At 39.0% G+C, this 19,686-nt stretch overlaps 1 protein-coding gene and 2 long non-coding RNA genes across 3 annotated transcripts; 1 reads left to right on the forward strand and 2 right to left on the reverse strand.

Annotated features, from left to right (window-relative positions):
• Positions 1-1,486: 1,486 nt before the first annotated feature.
• LOC106084240 (transmembrane emp24 domain-containing protein bai) lies at positions 1,487-3,386 on the forward strand. The gene is made up of 5 exons (XM_013247801.2): positions 1,487-1,761; positions 1,820-1,940; positions 2,011-2,081; positions 2,142-2,268; positions 2,331-3,386. The coding sequence occupies exons 1-5, from the start codon at positions 1,588-1,590 to the stop codon at positions 2,450-2,452; spliced, it is 615 nt and encodes a 204-aa protein (XP_013103255.1). The 5' UTR covers positions 1,487-1,587; the 3' UTR covers positions 2,453-3,386.
• Positions 3,387-6,563: 3,177 nt separating this feature from the next.
• On the reverse strand, positions 6,564-7,379 carry LOC131994807 (uncharacterized). Its single transcript, XR_009396876.1, has 3 exons — positions 7,054-7,379; positions 6,688-6,779; positions 6,564-6,625 (listed from the first exon to the last, which is right to left on the reverse strand). It is a non-coding gene; the product is annotated as an uncharacterized LOC131994807 (long non-coding RNA).
• A 10,296-nt stretch (positions 7,380-17,675) lies between these two features.
• On the reverse strand, positions 17,676-19,201 carry LOC131994808 (uncharacterized). The gene is made up of 2 exons (XR_009396877.1): positions 18,111-19,201; positions 17,676-18,042 (listed from the first exon to the last, which is right to left on the reverse strand). It is a non-coding gene; the product is annotated as an uncharacterized LOC131994808 (long non-coding RNA).
• Positions 19,202-19,686: the final 485 nt, after the last annotated feature.

Consider the following 19,686-nt stretch of genomic DNA (forward strand, 5'->3'; position numbering starts at 1 on the left):
GCTATTAGAGAATGCAAACGACGCAAACTGCATGCCATTGAGAGCAGAATTCTGCTTGCGGCACGTTCTTAAGTAATTATCATTTACCTATATTCACAAGCGCCGCCAACCAGGTTATGCGCGTTGTCCAAATTCTTTATGTATATATAATTTATCTATGTCACTATCTGTGAAAATCAGTGATTAGTGCAACTTTGATTTTGAGTGTATTACCAAAGACGATTGAAATAACAGAGAAATTTTGGTGCTCTCAAAATTTGTCATCAAATGTCAAGCTTATAGGTGTCGGTAATATTTTTTTGCTTCAAAGCAAGCAGTTCTGCCGAAAAAAATTAAAAAACATCAAATTTAAAGCAAAAAGGAAAGAAAGATACACATATTGGAAGCTTAAACTGCCGAAACCATATATATGTGAATTACGCCATAGTTTACTTCACGGGAAAGGAAATAATGAATTTTTAAAAAATGGAAACGACGCCAAAAACATGTCATTGAGAGCAGAGCGTAGAGCATCTTGTAAAATTCCTAGCGTCTTTGAGAAAAGCTTTTAGTCAGCTGTTTACTTTACCTTGGTGCGTACTCAGGATTCACTGCCAAGCGATCAGCCGACATCATAACATAATTACCAGGTAGTGTACCGTACGTAAACAGCTGAGTACAATTTTTTTTTCGCGAAGTGCACTATCTGTCGACGAGTTTTGGTTGTGTGTGTGTGTACTATAGTTAAGAACCAAAACACAAATAACGAAAAATGGCGCGAAATGAATATATCTTGGTCGCCACTCAACGTGGATTTATCATTGTTTCACCATGGTCGCCACTGAAAAATAGTTGTAGTGAGTAAAATTGTACTCAGCTGTTTACGGTATATTTCCTGGTAATTATTTCACGTGGCGACATAAATGTCTTGGCTGCAACCAAAATTTCGCTAGAGGTGCATACTGACTGACTGACTTCATTCACAGCGAAAATGCCTATTAAATTATAAATATATATTTATTTACTATCAGATTGACTCTTTAATTTATCAATTTAATTACATTTGCAATTGAAATTGTGAGACATTTTTTCTGATGCAGCTATTTTGCTCATAGAACTCTGTACCGCGAAAAATATTGCGAAAAGGCGTATTTTAGAAGGTGGTCTCACGCTGTTAAAAGCCGGCCAGGTTTGACGATATTACGATGTCAGATTTTTATTTGCATTATCTTTGTTTGTTCTTATTTTCTTTCTCCATTATTCGTTGCTCATGTACACACACGCAAACAAATTTTTTTGTGTGTGTTGGCAAAACGTCGATCCGCTTGACGACAAGATGGCTGATTGTATCATAGGATTTGTAGTTGTTGACAAAAGAGACCACATTTAATTGTTTCGCCATGATATAGTGCCAGCCTTAATTTGACAAGCATATCAGCTAGTGTGAACGGTATTTGACTAAAAATCAAAAAGTGTGAACAGTTGCCATATTTTAAACGTCATATTTTATTGCAGTTGCGTTTATTATATGTGGCACGTTTGGAAAAATCAGCCACCTCATCCGTTTGTGTTAAAATTTTAGATACTATATTTTCATAAGGCGTCAACATGAAGATTGTTGTATTCATTTCAATATGTACATTGATAACTTGCACAAATTGTGTTATGTTCCACCTATCGCCAAATACCCAGAAATGTTTACAAGAAGACATGCAGGCTAATCAACTCATTATGGGTGAATATGAGGTTTCTGATGTACCTGGTCAAGTTATGGATTATATTGTAAGCTATTGATTATTAAACAATGTATATGCCAATATTCATAGTACCTACTATTTAGGCCAGAGACTCGAAAGGACATATCTTGTCGCAAAAAGAACATATTACCAAAGGGAAATTTAGTTTCATGTCTGAAATCTATGATACTTACGAAATTTGCTTCATATCAAAAGTACCTACACGTAAGATGCTTGTCGATGTATTCATCTGTCCTTTTTCTTCCATTATAATGATTGTGCTTCTTATTTCCAGATCAACGAGGCGTAGTCCAAGAGGTTTCACTAACCACAAAGAAAGGGGTGGAAACTAAAAATTACGAAGGTGTAAGTAAAAATTCCATTTAAATAATTTTCCACATATTAACGTACCTCTATACATTTCAGATTGCCGAAGCGTCCAAGATTAAACCTCTTGAGGTAGATCTGAAGCGTTTAGAAGATTTATCAGATTCCATTGTTCGAGATTTTGCTCTAATGCGAAAGAGAGAGGAAGAAATGAGGGACACTAATGGTTCGTACCCTTCAATGCGTTTATTAGATGATAACACTAATTTTTTTTTGTATTATTTGCAGAAAAAACCAACAGCAGAGTTCTGTTTTTCAGTATATTTAGTATGTGTTGTCTCTTAGGCTTAGCAACTTGGCAGGTTCTTTATCTCCGAAGATATTTTAAGGCCAAGAAACTTATAGAATAAATGTCCTTTATCTTACGAAATATAGTCTACGTCCATAGAATATGATATATGTTTGCACATCTAATTCGATCAAATGAATACAAAATACATAATGAACTTTGCATTGAACCCATAGCTAAAAATGTCTGGAAGCTATCTCCTTAGTTAATGGTTGATTTGTTTTGAGATACAGGACCATCATTACCCCATATATGAACACGTGCATCTTTCTTTTTTTGATTCTCTATGCATTGAACGACAATTTTGTGCAGTTAGGAAAATAATTGCTTGCAGATAACTTGAAGCTTCTGCGACTGTTTGATTCTTTGGACGAACTATGAAAAGATGTGTTGTTTTTGTAGCTGTGTGTTGTACACTGATGTGGCAGCCCTTGCCGATAAAGGAACACATCGGGTCAATCCGGTGCATACAACCCCTTGCAATGGGATTGATGTCCAAGCGTCTCGGTCTTCTATACCTTTACTCCAATTTCTGACTCCTAGTTTCGGGACATTTTTACCCTTTTGTTTTTCCATCATCATCTGATTGAACCTCCTTTCTTCTTCATTCTTACAACATGCCGGTGTGAACATGGTTTCGCCAAAAACAGTTTTCCCTTTTCACCAAATTAATATTTAGGTGACCGCCAATTCACACGAAATATTTTTTTCAAAGACAGTTCGAAAAATTAAAACATGTTTTGTTTGCAAATTCATACAATTTGCAGAAGCAAAGGTAAACAAAGATAGAAAGAAAAAGGAAACCTTGAACTTGTAATTTGTCTTAAAATTTTTTGTAAAATTTAAAAATCAACCCCAACATTTTTGACAAGTAAAAAACTAAATTCAAATTGTAGATGTTTATTTTAAATCTCAGTTTATAGCGCACTGAAGTGATGTTTTAACCCAAAAACTTATGTCACAAATAAAAAAACAACCCAAAAGTGGTTATTCAACAGTTGTTTTGTGATTTTAAGGTGTATTTTCAGTATAAGGAGGAATTCACATTGCTTTCACCATAACATTTTAAGTGAAATGGTTACACAGTTTTTTTTGGGGAAATCTATCATTTCAGAAATATTTCACATTAGCCCGCGAAGCGAAACCAAGGTCGTTCCCGATGATCTAACCAACGTTAGACGACTTGATCTTAACAACATACCCATGGTAGCCGGTATTGTGTACCGGGTGGAACCCTTCATCGGCTAAAGGCTGCCAGGCTCAGGGGAAGTGTTCGTCCTTCTTTCCCCGGACCCTGGTTCTGTTCAGTTTGCCAGAACCGCTTCCACTTCCAATTAATTTTCCTATTCAAAATCATTCCTAAGTAATGACCTTGTCAGATATCGAAATCGTTTTATTGAGGGAACGTGGTGAGTTGATCCAATTGACTTACCTTCGTCTTCCTCGTAGGTTAGCGTTGAGATCCCTGGGTCAAGCCCAGTCATATGCTATATGCATAAGCCTTTCGGCCCTTCTGTATAGCTGGTTTGGATCCTTTGCCCTAAGAAGTATTATAACATCGTCTGCATAGCTAACTTGTCACGGAGACTTGATCAATGCCAACCACAAGGGAAGTTCCTTCCTCCTTCTCCCGATCGTTTACCAAATGGCTCACCTGAAACCGACGATCTGGTGGAATCCTACAGGATGCACAGCCTATGTCGTTGCCACTCCGTGATGGCTGTGGCATCCTTTTGGAAGTCACAGTCATCCATGAAGACTCAGGGGCCGTGCGCGCTTCCTTCGCTGCTGGTTCGACTTTGTTTCCCTCCACAGGACACTGTCTGGTGTCTGTATTGCGGGGGCCTGGCTTGGTCTTCCCAGAGTACTTGAAAGCGGAACCTGTTTTTCATCGGGAGTGGTATGCTATTCGGGAGATCTGATTCTCTTTCCAACTTCCTTAGAAGTGCCTAGAATTTCAGTTTTATCCCTTCCAGCATCCTGCACTTTCGCTCGATTGCGCTGCCGGTACATACTCCTCTTTTGCCTTAGTCGTGCGCCGAATCGCTTTCCCGGTCTGCTTGTAAGCTTAGCAAAGTCATCGCTCACTTCTGCCATCATCGCGCTGCCCTCCTCTTTCGTCTCGAATATCGGCGGCGACGACTGTTTCATGGACACTGTCGCTGTCTGAATCCGAGTCGGGTTTATCCGTCTCTTCCTCATTAATAAATCTGACGGCTCGTTGTGCGCTTCAAGCATTACTTTTGACTAGAGGTGCCAAGGCACCCAAACCTATAGAAGGGGAGGACAACATGCTGCGGTCTGACGCCACCACCGCAGCTGTTGGTTTTGTGGAGTTAATTTTGAGCCTCCTCTAAACAGGCTTTAAAATTTTTTCGTAATAGGTAGTACCTATTCCGAGACATGGTTTTTTCTTTGAGGAGCGAAATGGAAGCATGTCCGCTCCACTCAACTGCTACTTAAGAGCTTTGAAGAATTCTTCTCCCTTAGGACTTTCTTTTGAAGATCACTTTTCGGTTTAAATCTTTTCTAGAAATACCCGAAAACCGACTTACAAGTTTTTTGCAACATTGTATGTCAATTCACAGCTGTACAAATGAAGCTACAGAAGTGAGATCAACTGAAACAGCCCAAAATTCCCTGGAATATATTGATTTTAATTTTAGGTTTCTATCTCACTCATTCCTGGTTCAAAACAACTTTAACTTCACACCCTTGTTACTTTTTAGTATTTGGAGCGCACAACCAGCAGATAACTGGCTTAAGGCGCTATTTCACGGCATGTAGAAGTTTTATGACCTGCCACTTTTTGCATTCGCATGTAATTGAAAATGTTTATCAAAATTGTCAATTTACATAAGAGTCATAAGTTTTGCTATCACACTTGTATGTTATTTTCTATGGCATAACCTACAAATTTGAGCATAAGCTGATTTTTTTATGTATAATATTTGCTAAAATTGTAAGAAAGATGGTTAAATCATACATTTGTGAAGACAATTAAATTTGGGGTTGCTTTCATTCGACTAACAACAAAAACAGCTGATTTCTTTATGTTTTTGTCAGAAGGAGTAGAGCACGCTGTAATCGAAAAAAATTACATGTGCTATTTTGAAAGTGATTTTCATATGTTACACTCAAAAAAAATACTCAATGGTTGAGTTTAAATAAACTACTTTCGAATAAAGTTGAATTTCATACAGCGCTTAAGACATTTTCAGTTAATGTAGATCTAATATACAATTACATTAAATGATTTTTGTTTTTTTATTTATTTGTCTAATTCTATAGATTACAAAATCCATATGTACAACATACATATGTACAAACATAAATATATGTACATATATACATATTTTTTGGACCTTTTAAGAATATCGAGGTTTAAATACTATATATGAATCAAGTATAAAATTAACTTCCTTTTTATCGATTCACGACTTTCTGAAAGATCAATTAGGTTATAGAATTTTATGAATTCAAGGAAGAGGCGGCGCCAGGGGTCGTTATTTGCATAATTGGTGGTATAATAATTTATTTGAAGTAGTTGATAATGATGAGTTGGTCTGATTGTAACATTTATATAAAGTCTGTCTAAAATAAAATCTGAGAATATTTTACCATGGGAGGCCACCGTAGCACAGAGGTTTGCATGTCTGCCTATGACGCTGATCTCCTGGTTTCAAATCCTGGCGAGACCATAAGAAAAAAATTTTCATCGGTGGTTTTCCCCTCCTAATGCTGGCAACATTTGTGGGGTACTATGCCATGTAAAACTTCGCTCCAAAGAGGTGTCGCACTGCGGCACGCCGTTCGGACTCGGCTATAAAAAGGAGGCGCCTTATCATTGAGCTTTAAACTTGAATCGGACTGCACTCATTGATATGTGAGAAGTTTGCCTCTGTTCCTCAGTGGAAAGTTCATGGGCAAATTTGCAATTTACATGTAGCGGCTACGGACACTTTGTTATCATTGAAGATATCTGTATCCGCTCACAATTGGCAGACTAATTTGCACTATTTTTTTTCTAATCCCACTGTGCGTCACTTGTTTAACTGCCCAGCTACACCCACTCAATCCCATGGCAGCATCTTTCCTCCTTAACAAATTCAAAGAAACGGTGTTGGTTGGTTGGATGAGGATTGCCCTCACTAGGGCACTGGAGATTATTCTAGATATTGTTGCGGCGGACAAAGTAGATTCCGAAATGCCTCGTCAATATTGATAGGGTGACCTGGAATAGTATGATGCATTAAGACAGCGACGTCATAGCTTTCATAACGCCCTCGTACTTACCTCTCGATTGGAAGATCGTTTATGTCGCTATGACCAGGGACAATAGGGAAAAAGGTCATGATAATGTATGTACCTCAAGTCAAACTCGGGTGCTATTAACGAGAAGAGGAAGAAATTAATGTAAACAAAGTGTAATACGAGATGGGGTCTAGAAGAGGGACAGCTGTTTATAGTGACTTTTAAACTACTAGTGAATCAGTTAAGGTACAATTAGTACGTGACGTATCCGAATATGGTTTTAGCGTAGAAGTTATTCGATTCTCTATGAGTTGTTTTGCTCGAATAATATTGATGATGATCCAAAATTCATTGGAGAAAGGGAACAAAATATAACCATATGACTAATTCATAGGTTTGAAGACTTACCCAATAACAATCCGCACTATATTTGTAATGCTATTACGGGGCAATTATTGCTGTACTATTTTTGTTTTTTTTTGCGTCATCCTCTGACCAATATATGTCACAGATGAATGTGGGAACTCTTTGTGCTGGGTATGTCTACGACACGAGGATTGCACTCCAGCCCTTGAAGCTTTCCTAGTCCCGGGGAGAGAAAAGGTGCGAAGTTTTTTTTTGTTTTGCGACCACGAGCTGTAAAGTGGCGTGGCTTGTGTTAAGGAGGGTGATGGATGTGTTGATGCTTGAGTCAGAATGATATGATGTGACAGGAAATACTACGATGAGTTGTAATCTCAAATGTAATGCTTGCGCATTGGCTGCTTGCGCATTGGCGCCTGTCAAGGCGAAGATTGGTGGGCTGGCCTAAATGAAAGGCGTTTATACGGTATTGAGCAGCACTGAGCATTAGTGAATGTCATTAGGAAAATAGAATTAGGAACTAACAAGAAGATGCCTAATAACAATGACTATAATGGAAAGCTATGAAAATGCGCGGGAAAATAGAGTCGTCTGAGGCTATAAAAAGGAACGGTAGGAGAAAAGACGGCCATTGTTTCATATCCAGCCCTCGCAGCTCTGTGGTAGCATTGTGTTTTTTTTTGCTGTCCGGAACATAGAAAAACGGTTACAATCAATTGTGGTGTTTGGAATGACATATATTGAAGCTGAACTTTGTGCCTCTGTGTGTGTGTTTTTTTTTTATTAAATTGTGGGCGAAAACTTATAAAGTGAGTGTTCTTATACATTTAAGAGGTTAATTGGGTACAACTCAGCAATGTTATCTATGTCCCTTTGTTATCAATTAAAGCGCCCTCAGGAAGAAACCACATCTGTGAGGTTCAACGTAAAGTCTTGTCGGGAGTAAATGGCCAGCGTAGTTTGATAGGGAGGAAAATTGGAATCATCTGTCCCCTGTCGTGGTTGCGACTGCTCCAGGGTTCGGTCCATCATCTGGCAATCATTAAGGCAGGCTATATATGACCAAAACGTCCAAGTTCGGATCCTAAAGGTTGAATAGACGAAAACCCATTTGAGTGGAAGTTCAGGTAAAATTAGACGTAATCAACTTACCGTGGCGGAAAAATTGTGTTCGGGCAATTGCTGCACACATGCGCCAGCGGCCTAGGCAGAGAACCCACCGGGCGAAAAGCGCTGGAATGAGATAGAATACCAATGAAATATTTACTAAAGCCAGCAAAAGAATAATTGTCATAAACCAAAAGAAAAAAAAAAAAAAACAAAAAAAAGTATATTCTTTAAATCCACAAAAAAGAAAAAAATTGCCTTAAATTGAAAAAAAAAAAAAAACCTTAGACCTTGGGTTAAGTGTATGTTTGTGATGTTTGGTGGTGTTTTATAATGTCTTATGTTTGTAGTTACTAGTTTTAAGTATTTATGCGTGTAAAAGTGTTTAATGCCAGAAATGTTAAATTGTTGGTGAGCGCAGGGTTTACAAGGAAACCATATAGGCCAAAATTGAAAGTTTGATGTGATATGATTTTTATGATACCGATTTAGAGAGCTCTCTCAATTAGGAATTTGTTAGTTTTTTTTTTGGTGTGCTTTGGAGTGAAAATCAAAAGGCTCCAAGTGTCTATATGATTTTTATTTAATGTGAATTCGTGCCAAATGGCTCACAAAAGATAGAGTAAAGATCTGCTGGTGTTAGAAGCTTCTAGGTTGTATATATTTTTTTTTTGTGTGTGTTATTTTGAAAAAAAAAAAAAAAGAAAAGGTTTATTGTAATGTGTTAATGTTAGGCTATTTAAGGACTTTTATAAACAAAACCAAATGTAAAAATTTTATGTCTATGTGAAAATCTAATCATGATGTGCTAATTTTGTTTCGTTAGAGAGGGAAGTAGGGTGTATGTTGTCATAAGGTAAGTGTGTGTGGAAACAGGGGCCCTTTTTAAATTATATTCTTTTGGACTAAAGGGTCAAGGTTGGGCGGGCAATGTGTGGGAGCAGGTACATCAAGTTCCCTTGTTATCAGTGTACGGTGTGTTAGCGTTTTTTTTTGTTTTGTTATGTGTTTATTAGATTTCCTACAATTTTTCTTATTTATTGGTTCATCCTCCTGGGCTAATGGTGGAAGGGTTGGAACCTCCTTGAGACCCGATAGCTAGCTGGACTCCACCATAGCGCCGTTGAAGGCGGAATGTAACAATATGGCGCCCAAATTTTTTAAATGATAATGTCGGATCGCTGAGACTATGGCGAAATGATACCAAGCCAACTTTCGGGCGCAAAGAAGTTTGCGCCAAACACAGTACCGAGGCAAGCCATGATGGCGTCGACAAAATAATTTTTCTTTATCAGTGCAATAACAGCAAAGCACCGTGCAATAGACCATAGGGTGAAATAGATTTAAAACGTGGTATCGCGTTTTCTAGTAAGCTTGCAAATATTGCAACCACATTTTTATGATAAAATGTGACAATTGTGCAATATTTAGTATAGGTTATAAGGAAATTTGGATACTCGTTTCCAGACTGATAGGGTCAAGTGCAATAGCTCTTGTTCGTCAAATGTAACAAAGAATGTATTGTTTTAATGACCTGTTTTTTTCTGTTTGTTTCTGTTTCGTGTATTTTTTTTAATTAACGTCAATAGCTTTAGGGTTAGCATAGGGACAGAGTGCAATGGCTGCTAGGACGAAACGTGTCACAGACTGCGTTGTACGATATCCTGTCACGAGATCTTCTTCCTTTGTGAATAAGGGAAATATGCCGTGATGTTACCCATAAATATGTTTTGTTCCTAAATGTAATAGCTGTGTGACAGTACACTATGACAACCTTATTAGGACACTGTGATATTAAAAATTTTTTTTTGTTCATACATGAGAAATATTCCACACACTTTACATTGGCAATTGAAAGAAATACCCTACAAACTCTCGCAAGTAAATATCGGTTCTCTAGAAACATTGTTAACAATTATTACTATATATTCACTATTTTATACTAATTTCGTGTCTAATAATTTGTGTATGTCGTTTGCTTATTTTTTATTTTATTTTTTTACCTCTCCTAACAATTAATTTATTTGTAATCCATTTGTTTACTAATTATACATCAGATTGTTGTTTTGTCAAATGTGTTTTTTTTTATTTTTTTAATTTTTTAGATTTGTAGTAGTTAATTTTTTTTATTTTTTTTTAACCAAACCCAATATATGTTTTTTTTTAATATCTATGGAAATTCTCAACCTTATAATTAAATATTCTGACTGATGAGTGAATACGCTGCAGGTAAAAGACGCAGCAAGAGAAATAGATCACTAGCGTTTGATATTAGTAGAATTTCAGGGCAATCACCCAGACCGAAATTTAAGAAAAAGGGCTCCGGCGGAAGAATGGAGTCAGCCACGAATAGAGACGCGTCTATGAGGGATTTATCCGGGACTATCAACAATCCTAATGCTAGTACTAGTGCTACGTCTAGAGCAGCACAGCATAGTGCCCAGTTAGAAAGAGATCTTCCAAGAGAGGAGGATCAAGTAATAAGGAATATGGTTTATGAGAGCGTGAATGAAGCTCGTTTGGGGCTAAACTCACTGGTACAAGAGAGCATAGGAAGGGAAATGGAGAAAGTTTATTCAGTGGTGAACAAATTGAATGAGGCTGTTGCTAGGTTGTCGATTGAGGGACGCGGTGGCTCGTCGAATCAGATGAACCAAACCATTCCACCAGCTCACACTGGATCTGGCCCGACGCCTTCGTATGGGGACGGCAACTTGAACATCCGCAGGAATACTGTAACGCCATCCATTAGTAACGGGCAGCAAGGTATAAAGGTTGAACGTTTTGGATTGAATTTTTCTGGGAAACCGAATACTCTATCTGTGGAGGATTTTATTTATCGGTTGGAGTATTTCCAGCGACACTATAGGCTAGAATGGGACGATATTTTGAACGAATTTCACATTTTGGTGTCTGGGCCGGCCTATGAGTGGTTTTGGCTCCAACAGAAAACCAACAATGTTTCCAATTGGGAGTCATTGAAACATGCGTTGATAGAAAGATTCAAGACGAGACGTACTTGCTTTGAGGAGATGAGAGATTTATTGGAACGTAAGCAGTTGCCTGGGGAGACAATAGATTCATTCTTTCATGATGCGAACCTTATGAGGTCTAAATTAGAGAGGCCAGTATCTGAGTATGAAATGATTTCACTAGTTAAGAAGAATCTACGTAAATCCTTGTCGAGTATAGTTTACTCCATGCCTGTGTCATCACTCGAACAGTTAAGGGTAGAATGCCTAGAGATTGAAAGGACCTTCTTCAAAAAGGACCCCATACCACATCCTGTCCCCTTAAATAATAGACCGATTCGGGTTAGCGAAATTCAGGATGAACCGATCGTTTTTGAGAATTTTGAGGAGCCCGATGATTTGGCTGAAGTATCGGCTATTACGACCCAATTGAAATGCTGGAATTGCCAGATTGCTGGTCATGGTTTCAGGGATTGTAGTTCCTCACAGAGGAATCTATTTTGTTTCAAGTGCGGAAGGCAAAACACCATAACCCCGAAATGTGCGAATTGTTCCACGGGAAACTCGCGGAAGAACATGGTTGCAGCGGGGAACCATCGTTCCTCCGAAAACCCCGCACTTGCGAACCAATCGAACAAGTAGCCAATGACGAGGGGAGTGAGGAGGCAAGCTACCCTGCGGTCCGGCACTATTTGCCATTAGAGGATAGGCAACGCAACTATGAGATTGTTCGATCTAGAATTTTTGATGACGATAAGCCTGAACTAAATGAGAAGATTAACGAAGATAATAATAACGATAAGATAGTTATTCACTGCAAGAAAAGACAAAGGATAATGATACTAAGACAACGTCGAAGAGAGAACAAAATGGTTAACAAGGCGGTTTGCGAGGCCATCATGCGAAGTCAATTTAAAAGAGATCCAAGACCGTATGCAGTAGTTAATGTCGAGGGGAAAGAGATACGGGGTCTTTTAGACTCCGGTGCAACGGTCAGTTTATTGGGAAAGAATTGCCGTGAAGTGGTGGAAGAATTAGGCATGGAAATCAAACCTTGTGTCTCTAATGTGAGTACCGCATCGGGTGGAGTCCATAGAATACTAGGACACATTGTTGTGAATATGGAGTATAACAGGAAGAATAGTCAGCTAAAACTCTTTCTATGCCCTGATTTAGATCAGGAATTGTATTTAGGGGCGGATTTTTGGGAAAGATTTAAGATAGCCCCGGAACTCTTCCCCGTAGCAGAAATAAATGCGGAGTTGCAGGCGGAGATCCATGGTACTTCTACCAATGATAGATCGGAAATGCATGACCTCACGAAGGACCAGCAAAGGCAATTGGCTGAAGTAGTGCGGAAGTTCCCATCATTTGAGGAAAAGGGTTTAGGCTGCACTCCTCTGGAGAAACATGAAATAAGACTTATCGAGGGCGCAGTACCAGTTAAAGATAAACACTACCCACTGTCCCCAGCTGTTCAAGAGATAGTATACAAGGAAATTGACAATATGCTAGCACTTAACGTGATAGAAGAATGTAATGGCCCTTGGAGTAACAGGACAACAGTGGTAAGAAAGCCAGGTAAGAACAGGTTCTGCCTCGATGCAAGGAAATTAAATGCACTGACCATAAAGGACGCTTACCCACTACAAAACATAGATGGCATACTAAGTAGGATTGATCAAACTTACTATATCAGCAGCGTTGATTTAAAATACGCCTTTTGGCAAATTGAATTGGAAGAGGAAGCTAAGCCATATACCGCTTTTACGGTTCCTGGACGCCCCCTCTACCAGTTCAGAGTCATGCCATTCGGGTTATGCAACGCTGCGCAAAGACTTTGCAGGCTCATGGACAAGGTCATCCCGTCGAGATTGAAGTCCAACGTGTTTATATACCTAGATGATTTATTGATTATCGCTGATGACTTCCAGACACATTTAAGGATTCTCGGAGAGGTAGCCGATTGTTTGAATAGAGCCAACCTTACAATAGGAATTAGAAAGTCATTATTTTGCTTTAAAGAACTGCGTTATCTAGGTTTTATCATAGGGGGAGGAATGTTGAAGACCGATCCTGAAAAGGTGTCGGCAATCCAAGGGATAAAATTGCCAAAATCCCCTAGAGAGGTTAGAAGTTTTCTGGGGACAGCGGGCTGGTACCGCAGGTTTATTAAGGATTTTGCCTCGATCTCCTCACCTCTCACCGATACCCTCAGGAAAGGCCAAAAGTTTTCATTAACACCCCGGGCCATAGAAGCCTTTGATAGACTAAAGTATTGTCTGACAACAGCGCCTGTACTACGCCACCCTGATTTTAGCAGAGAATTTTTCATTCAGTGTGACGCCTCTGATTATGGAGTAGGGGCTGTACTTTTTCAGAAGACGGAGAGTGGAGAGGAGAATCCGATAGCATTCTACTCCCAGAAGCTGAATGCTTGCCAAAGGAACTACTCTGTTACAGAGAAGGAGTGTTTATCTGCTGTATTGGCGATAAAGAGATTCCGCCCTTATGTAGAATTGATGAAGTTTACTGTGATTACAGACCACGCGAGCTTAAAGTGGCTAATGTCGTTAAAGGACTTAAGCGGACGCCTGGCGAGATGGTCCCTGCAGCTCCAGGCATATAATTTTTCAATAATACATCGCAAAGGCTCTGAAAATATTGTGGCAGATACTCTTTCTAGAATGCCAGCGGAGGGTAGAATCGAGGTGGAAGAAATTGCGGAGGACTATATCTTTGATTTCCATACAAATGCGTTTGAAAGCGCCGAATACACTGAGTTGAGAAATACTATTATGGAGAATCAAGAGAAACTGCCTGACCTCAAAATAGACGGAGAGAAGATATTTATTCGCCCTAGACTAGTTGATGATCGCCTAGTGGATTCCCAATGGAAACTATGGATTCCGGAGGACATAACACATATTTTAATGGAGAAGGCACACAATGAGCGGATAAGCGGCCATGGAGGCATTGCGAAGACGCTGAACCGTTTAAGGACATTTTATTACTGGCCAAAGATGGCAAGTCAAGTACGGCAGTTCGTGAAAAGGTGTCAAACTTGCAAGGAATCAAAGCCTTCAAACCAGAATTTGCGGCCTACGATCGGGGAGGAAGTGGTGACGGAGAGGCCGTTCCAGAAATTATACATAGACTTTCTGGGAAAATACCCCAGATCGAAAAAGGGTAATGCATATATATTCATCGTCCTTGACCATTTCACAAAATTCATTTTTCTTCGTGCCATGAGAGAGGCCACTGCTAAGAATGTCATAGAATTCCTGACACAGGAGATCTTCCACAAATTCGGAGTGCCCGAAACCATTCACAGCGATAATGGGAAACAATTTGTTTCCAAAACTTTTTGTGAGATGGTGGAGACGTATGGTATCAACCACATGAAGACGGCCTTTTACTCACCGCAGTCGAATGCTGCAGAAAGAGTTAATCAATCGGTACTGGCAGCTATACGGACGTATGTCGAGAATGATCATCGTGACTGGGACCTATATCTGTCCGAAGTTGAATGTTCCCTGCGAACAGCAGTTCACTCCGCTACAGGGGTGAACCCATTTTTTGCCTTGTTCGGCTACAACATGTATACCAGCGGAGCTGACTACAGACTAGCTCGTAAATTACAGTCCCTAACCGATCATCAGATTTTACAATTGAATAAGAGCGACAAAATGTCAATGATGAGGGAGAAGATAAAGGAGAACATGCATAGAGCACATGAGTCTAGTTCGCGTAAATACAATGCTAGGTCACGAGTAATTAAGTTTCAGCCTGGTCAAGAGGTATATCGCCGGAACTTCATATTATCAGATTTTAAAAATAATATAAATGCAAAATTCGCAAAGAAATTTTTGAAGTGTAGGGTTGTCAGACCGGTTGGTAATAATATGTATGAATTAGAGACGTTTCAGGGCAAGCCTTTAGGCCATTATCACGCAAAGGATATTAAATTTTAGAACAAGTGCAATATAGCTGTGATACGGATAAATAAAATGCAATATAGAATAAGTTCATGTCCTGTGAAACATTCTGTGATTGTGCTTCGTTATCTGTGTCACGCCAAGATTTTGTACCAGTTAACTTTTATTCTGTGTATGTTTGTCCTTTGTACAAATAATTTTTCTTACGTTTGGGGAATATGAAATAATCTACACACTTGGTGGAACTTTCTTTACGAAATAGCATGAGCGACTAAACAATTATTGTTTTTTTTTGCAAATGTAAGAATAGATCTTGGACCATTTATTTCCACTTGTTATAGTGTATGCGAATAGTAAGACTATTATTTATAATGAGATATTAAATACGGCGGTGCAGGTCACCCGTATTTACGACTCAGCATAATCGATATTAATTTGTTGTTTTTAGCACGTTTTGTTTACCAACACGTATTCACATTATTTCCTTTGTATTTCCGATGATCCTGATAAGGCCAGCAGGTTTCTGGCGGCGAGGCCCAAGCAGTATGGAGGTTGGGTTTAGAATCTCTCACGAAATGAACCGATTGATTTCGAATGAAACATTATCTTTACGCGTGACGAGATGGGAACAACAGACTACAAGATTGTAACTCTCAGCACAAGGGGTTGGCCAATTTTTTTTGTAAAGTTTAGATTTTTTTTACCTGTTCCACAACACTGCGAACCACTGTACCTGCATACATACCACGGGAATATTTTTTTTTATTTAATATCGGCTGGACGTGAATTATAAGGTCGGCATGGATATATGAGTAAGGTTAAAGCCCGGCTGATAGCATCTCAGGGTGTGGGAGTTCCCCACGTAAAAAGAATATGAGGTTCAAGAGTGGAACCGACCACATAGGGGAAACCTAACGACACCTAAGCTTATTTTCACGGCGATGATTTGTTTCTGTTCATACGTTGATTGATGATGATTCTATATCCCTCACGATTTTGCCCGGATTCATAGACACTAGAAATAATTGTTGAACGACACCTTGCGTCTGGTCGGAATAACCATTTTTGCTGACCGAATGTCTCCACATCGTTTTTTTTGTATTAACCACAGAACATTCACCGTATTGTTAATATATTGCGTTTGGTTTCTTTTCTATAATGTGAATAGTGCTCCGCTCTAGGTAGGATGTTGTTTTTTTTTGTTATCATGTTTAATTGGCAATAAAACAATAACGACACACGCTTGTGGCATGGATGTTGCACTGAGTTTTTTGTATAGATTACATTTCACGCTACTTATTGCTTTTGCAGACCACTTAACGATTGATATATGCGCGCTTACCGGGTATAAGTGCAATACTAATAAGGGCTGTCCGTCTGCATATCCATAGGAGAAGACATTTTAGAGGATGATACGCTACCAAGTACTGCCTTGGGATTCGTTCAAGAACCGCACATCGTTCTTTTCTTCCCTACCGGGAAAAAGCTCGAAGTTTTGTTGCGGCGGACAAAGTAGATTCCGAAATGCCTCGTCAATATTGATAGGGTGACCTGGAATAGTATGATGCATTAAGACAGCGACGTCATAGCTTTCATAACGCCCTCGTACTTACCTCTCGATTGGAAGATCGTTTATGTCGCTATGACCAGGGACAATAGGGAAAAAGGTCATGATAATGTATGTACCTCAAGTCAAACTCGGGTGCTATTAACGAGAAGAGGAAGAAATTAATGTAAACAAAGTGTAATACGAGATGGGGTCTAGAAGAGGGACAGCTGTTTATAGTGACTTTTAAACTACTAGTGAATCAGTTAAGGTACAATTAGTACGTGACGTATCCGAATATGGTTTTAGCGTAGAAGTTATTCGATTCTCTATGAGTTGTTTTGCTCGAATAATATTGATGATGATCCAAAATTCATTGGAGAAAGGGAACAAAATATAACCATATGACTAATTCATAGGTTTGAAGACTTACCCAATAACAATCCGCACTATATTTGTAATGCTATTACGGGGCAATTATTGCTGTACTATTTTTGTTTTTTTTTGCGTCATCCTCTGACCAATATATGTCACAGATGAATGTGGGAACTCTTTGTGCTGGGTATGTCTACGACACGAGGATTGCACTCCAGCCCTTGAAGCTTTCCTAGTCCCGGGGAGAGAAAAGGTGCGAAGTTTTTTTTTGTTTTGCGACCACGAGCTGTAAAGTGGCGTGGCTTGTGTTAAGGAGGGTGATGGATGTGTTGATGCTTGAGTCAGAATGATATGATGTGACAGGAAATACTACGATGAGTTGTAATCTCAAATGTAATGCTTGCGCATTGGCTGCTTGCGCATTGGCGCCTGTCAAGGCGAAGATTGGTGGGCTGGCCTAAATGAAAGGCGTTTATACGGTATTGAGCAGCACTGAGCATTAGTGAATGTCATTAGGAAAATAGAATTAGGAACTAACAAGAAGATGCCTAATAACAATGACTATAATGGAAAGCTATGAAAATGCGCGGGAAAATAGAGTCGTCTGAGGCTATAAAAAGGAACGGTAGGAGAAAAGACGGCCATTGTTTCATATCCAGCCCTCGCAGCTCTGTGGTAGCATTGTGTTTTTTTTTGCTGTCCGGAACATAGAAAAACGGTTACAATCAATTGTGGTGTTTGGAATGACATATATTGAAGCTGAACTTTGTGCCTCTGTGTGTGTGTTTTTTTTTATTAAATTGTGGGCGAAAACTTATAAAGTGAGTGTTCTTATACATTTAAGAGGTTAATTGGGTACAACTCAGCAATGTTATCTATGTCCCTTTGTTATCAATTAAAGCGCCCTCAGGAAGAAACCACATCTGTGAGGTTCAACGTAAAGTCTTGTCGGGAGTAAATGGCCAGCGTAGTTTGATAGGGAGGAAAATTGGAATCATCTGTCCCCTGTCGTGGTTGCGACTGCTCCAGGGTTCGGTCCATCATCTGGCAATCATTAAGGCAGGCTATATATGACCAAAACGTCCAAGTTCGGATCCTAAAGGTTGAATAGACGAAAACCCATTTGAGTGGAAGTTCAGGTAAAATTAGACGTAATCAACTTACCGTGGCGGAAAAATTGTGTTCGGGCAATTGCTGCACACATGCGCCAGCGGCCTAGGCAGAGAACCCACCGGGCGAAAAGCGCTGGAATGAGATAGAATACCAATGAAATATTTACTAAAGCCAGCAAAAGAATAATTGTCATAAACCAAAAGAAAAAAAAAAAAAAACAAAAAAAAGTATATTCTTTAAATCCACTAAAAAGAAAAAAATTGCCTTAAATTGAAAAAAAAAAAAAAACCTTAGACCTTGGGTTAAGTGTATGTTTGTGATGTTTGGTGGTGTTTTATAATGTCTTATGTTTGTAGTTACTAGTTTTAAGTATTTATGCGTGTAAAAGTGTTTAATGCCAGAAATGTTAAATTGTTGGTGAGCGCAGGGTTTACAAGGAAACCATATAGGCCAAAATTGAAAGTTTGATGTGATATGATTTTTATGATACCGATTTAGAGAGCTCTCTCAATTAGGAATTTGTTAGTTTTTTTTTTGGTGTGCTTTGGAGTGAAAATCAAAAGGCTCCAAGTGTCTATATGATTTTTATTTAATGTGAATTCGTGCCAAATGGCTCACAAAAGATAGAGTAAAGATCTGCTGGTGTTAGAAGCTTCTAGGTTGTATATATTTTTTTTTTGTGTGTGTTATTTTGAAAAAAAAAAAAAAAAGAAAAGGTTTATTGTAATGTGTTAATGTTAGGCTATTTAAGGACTTTTATAAACAAAACCAAATGTAAAAATTTTATGTCTATGTGAAAATCTAATCATGATGTGCTAATTTTGTTTCGTTAGAGAGGGAAGTAGGGTGTATGTTGTCATAAGGTAAGTGTGTGTGGAAACAGGGGCCCTTTTTAAATTATATTCTTTTGGACTAAAGGGTCAAGGTTGGGCGGGCAATGTGTGGGAGCAGGTACATCAAGTTCCCTTGTTATCAGTGTACGGTGTGTTAGCGTTTTTTTTTGTTTTGTTATGTGTTTATTAGATTTCCTACAATTTTTCTTATTTATTGGTTCATCCTCCTGGGCTAATGGTGGAAGGGTTGGAACCTCCTTGAGACCCGATAGCTAGCTGGACTCCACCATAGCGCCGTTGAAGGCGGAATGTAACAATATCCGACCCATATACATGTAGATTGGAGGTCACCGTAACGCAGAGGTTAGCATGTCCGCCTATGACGCTGAACGTCAGGGGTCGAATCCTGGCGAGACCATCAAAAAAAATTTTCAGCGGTGCTTTTCCCTTCCTAATGCTGGCAACATTTGTGAGGTACTATGCCATGTAAAACTACTTTCCAAAGAGGTGTCGCACTGCGGCACGCCGTTCGGACTCGGCTATAAAAAGGAGGCCCCTTATCATTGAGCTTAAACTTGAATCGGACTGCACTCGTTGATATGAGAGAAGTTTGCCCCTTCCCAAGTGGAATGTTTGTGGGCACAATTTGCAATATTTTACTATGAATAATGTTCATTAGTATAGTTATATTCAGCATAACGTTGGTAATTTAATTAGATTCAATCTGTAATTATAGCTGGGCAAATGCTGCTTGTTCCAGCTACGATTCCTGAGGCAAAATAGTAAAAATTGTT

The sequence above is a fragment of the Stomoxys calcitrans genome, chromosome 2 (genome assembly GCF_963082655.1).
Source record: "Stomoxys calcitrans chromosome 2, idStoCalc2.1, whole genome shotgun sequence".
Taxonomy (NCBI): Eukaryota; Metazoa; Arthropoda; class Insecta; order Diptera; family Muscidae; genus Stomoxys; species Stomoxys calcitrans.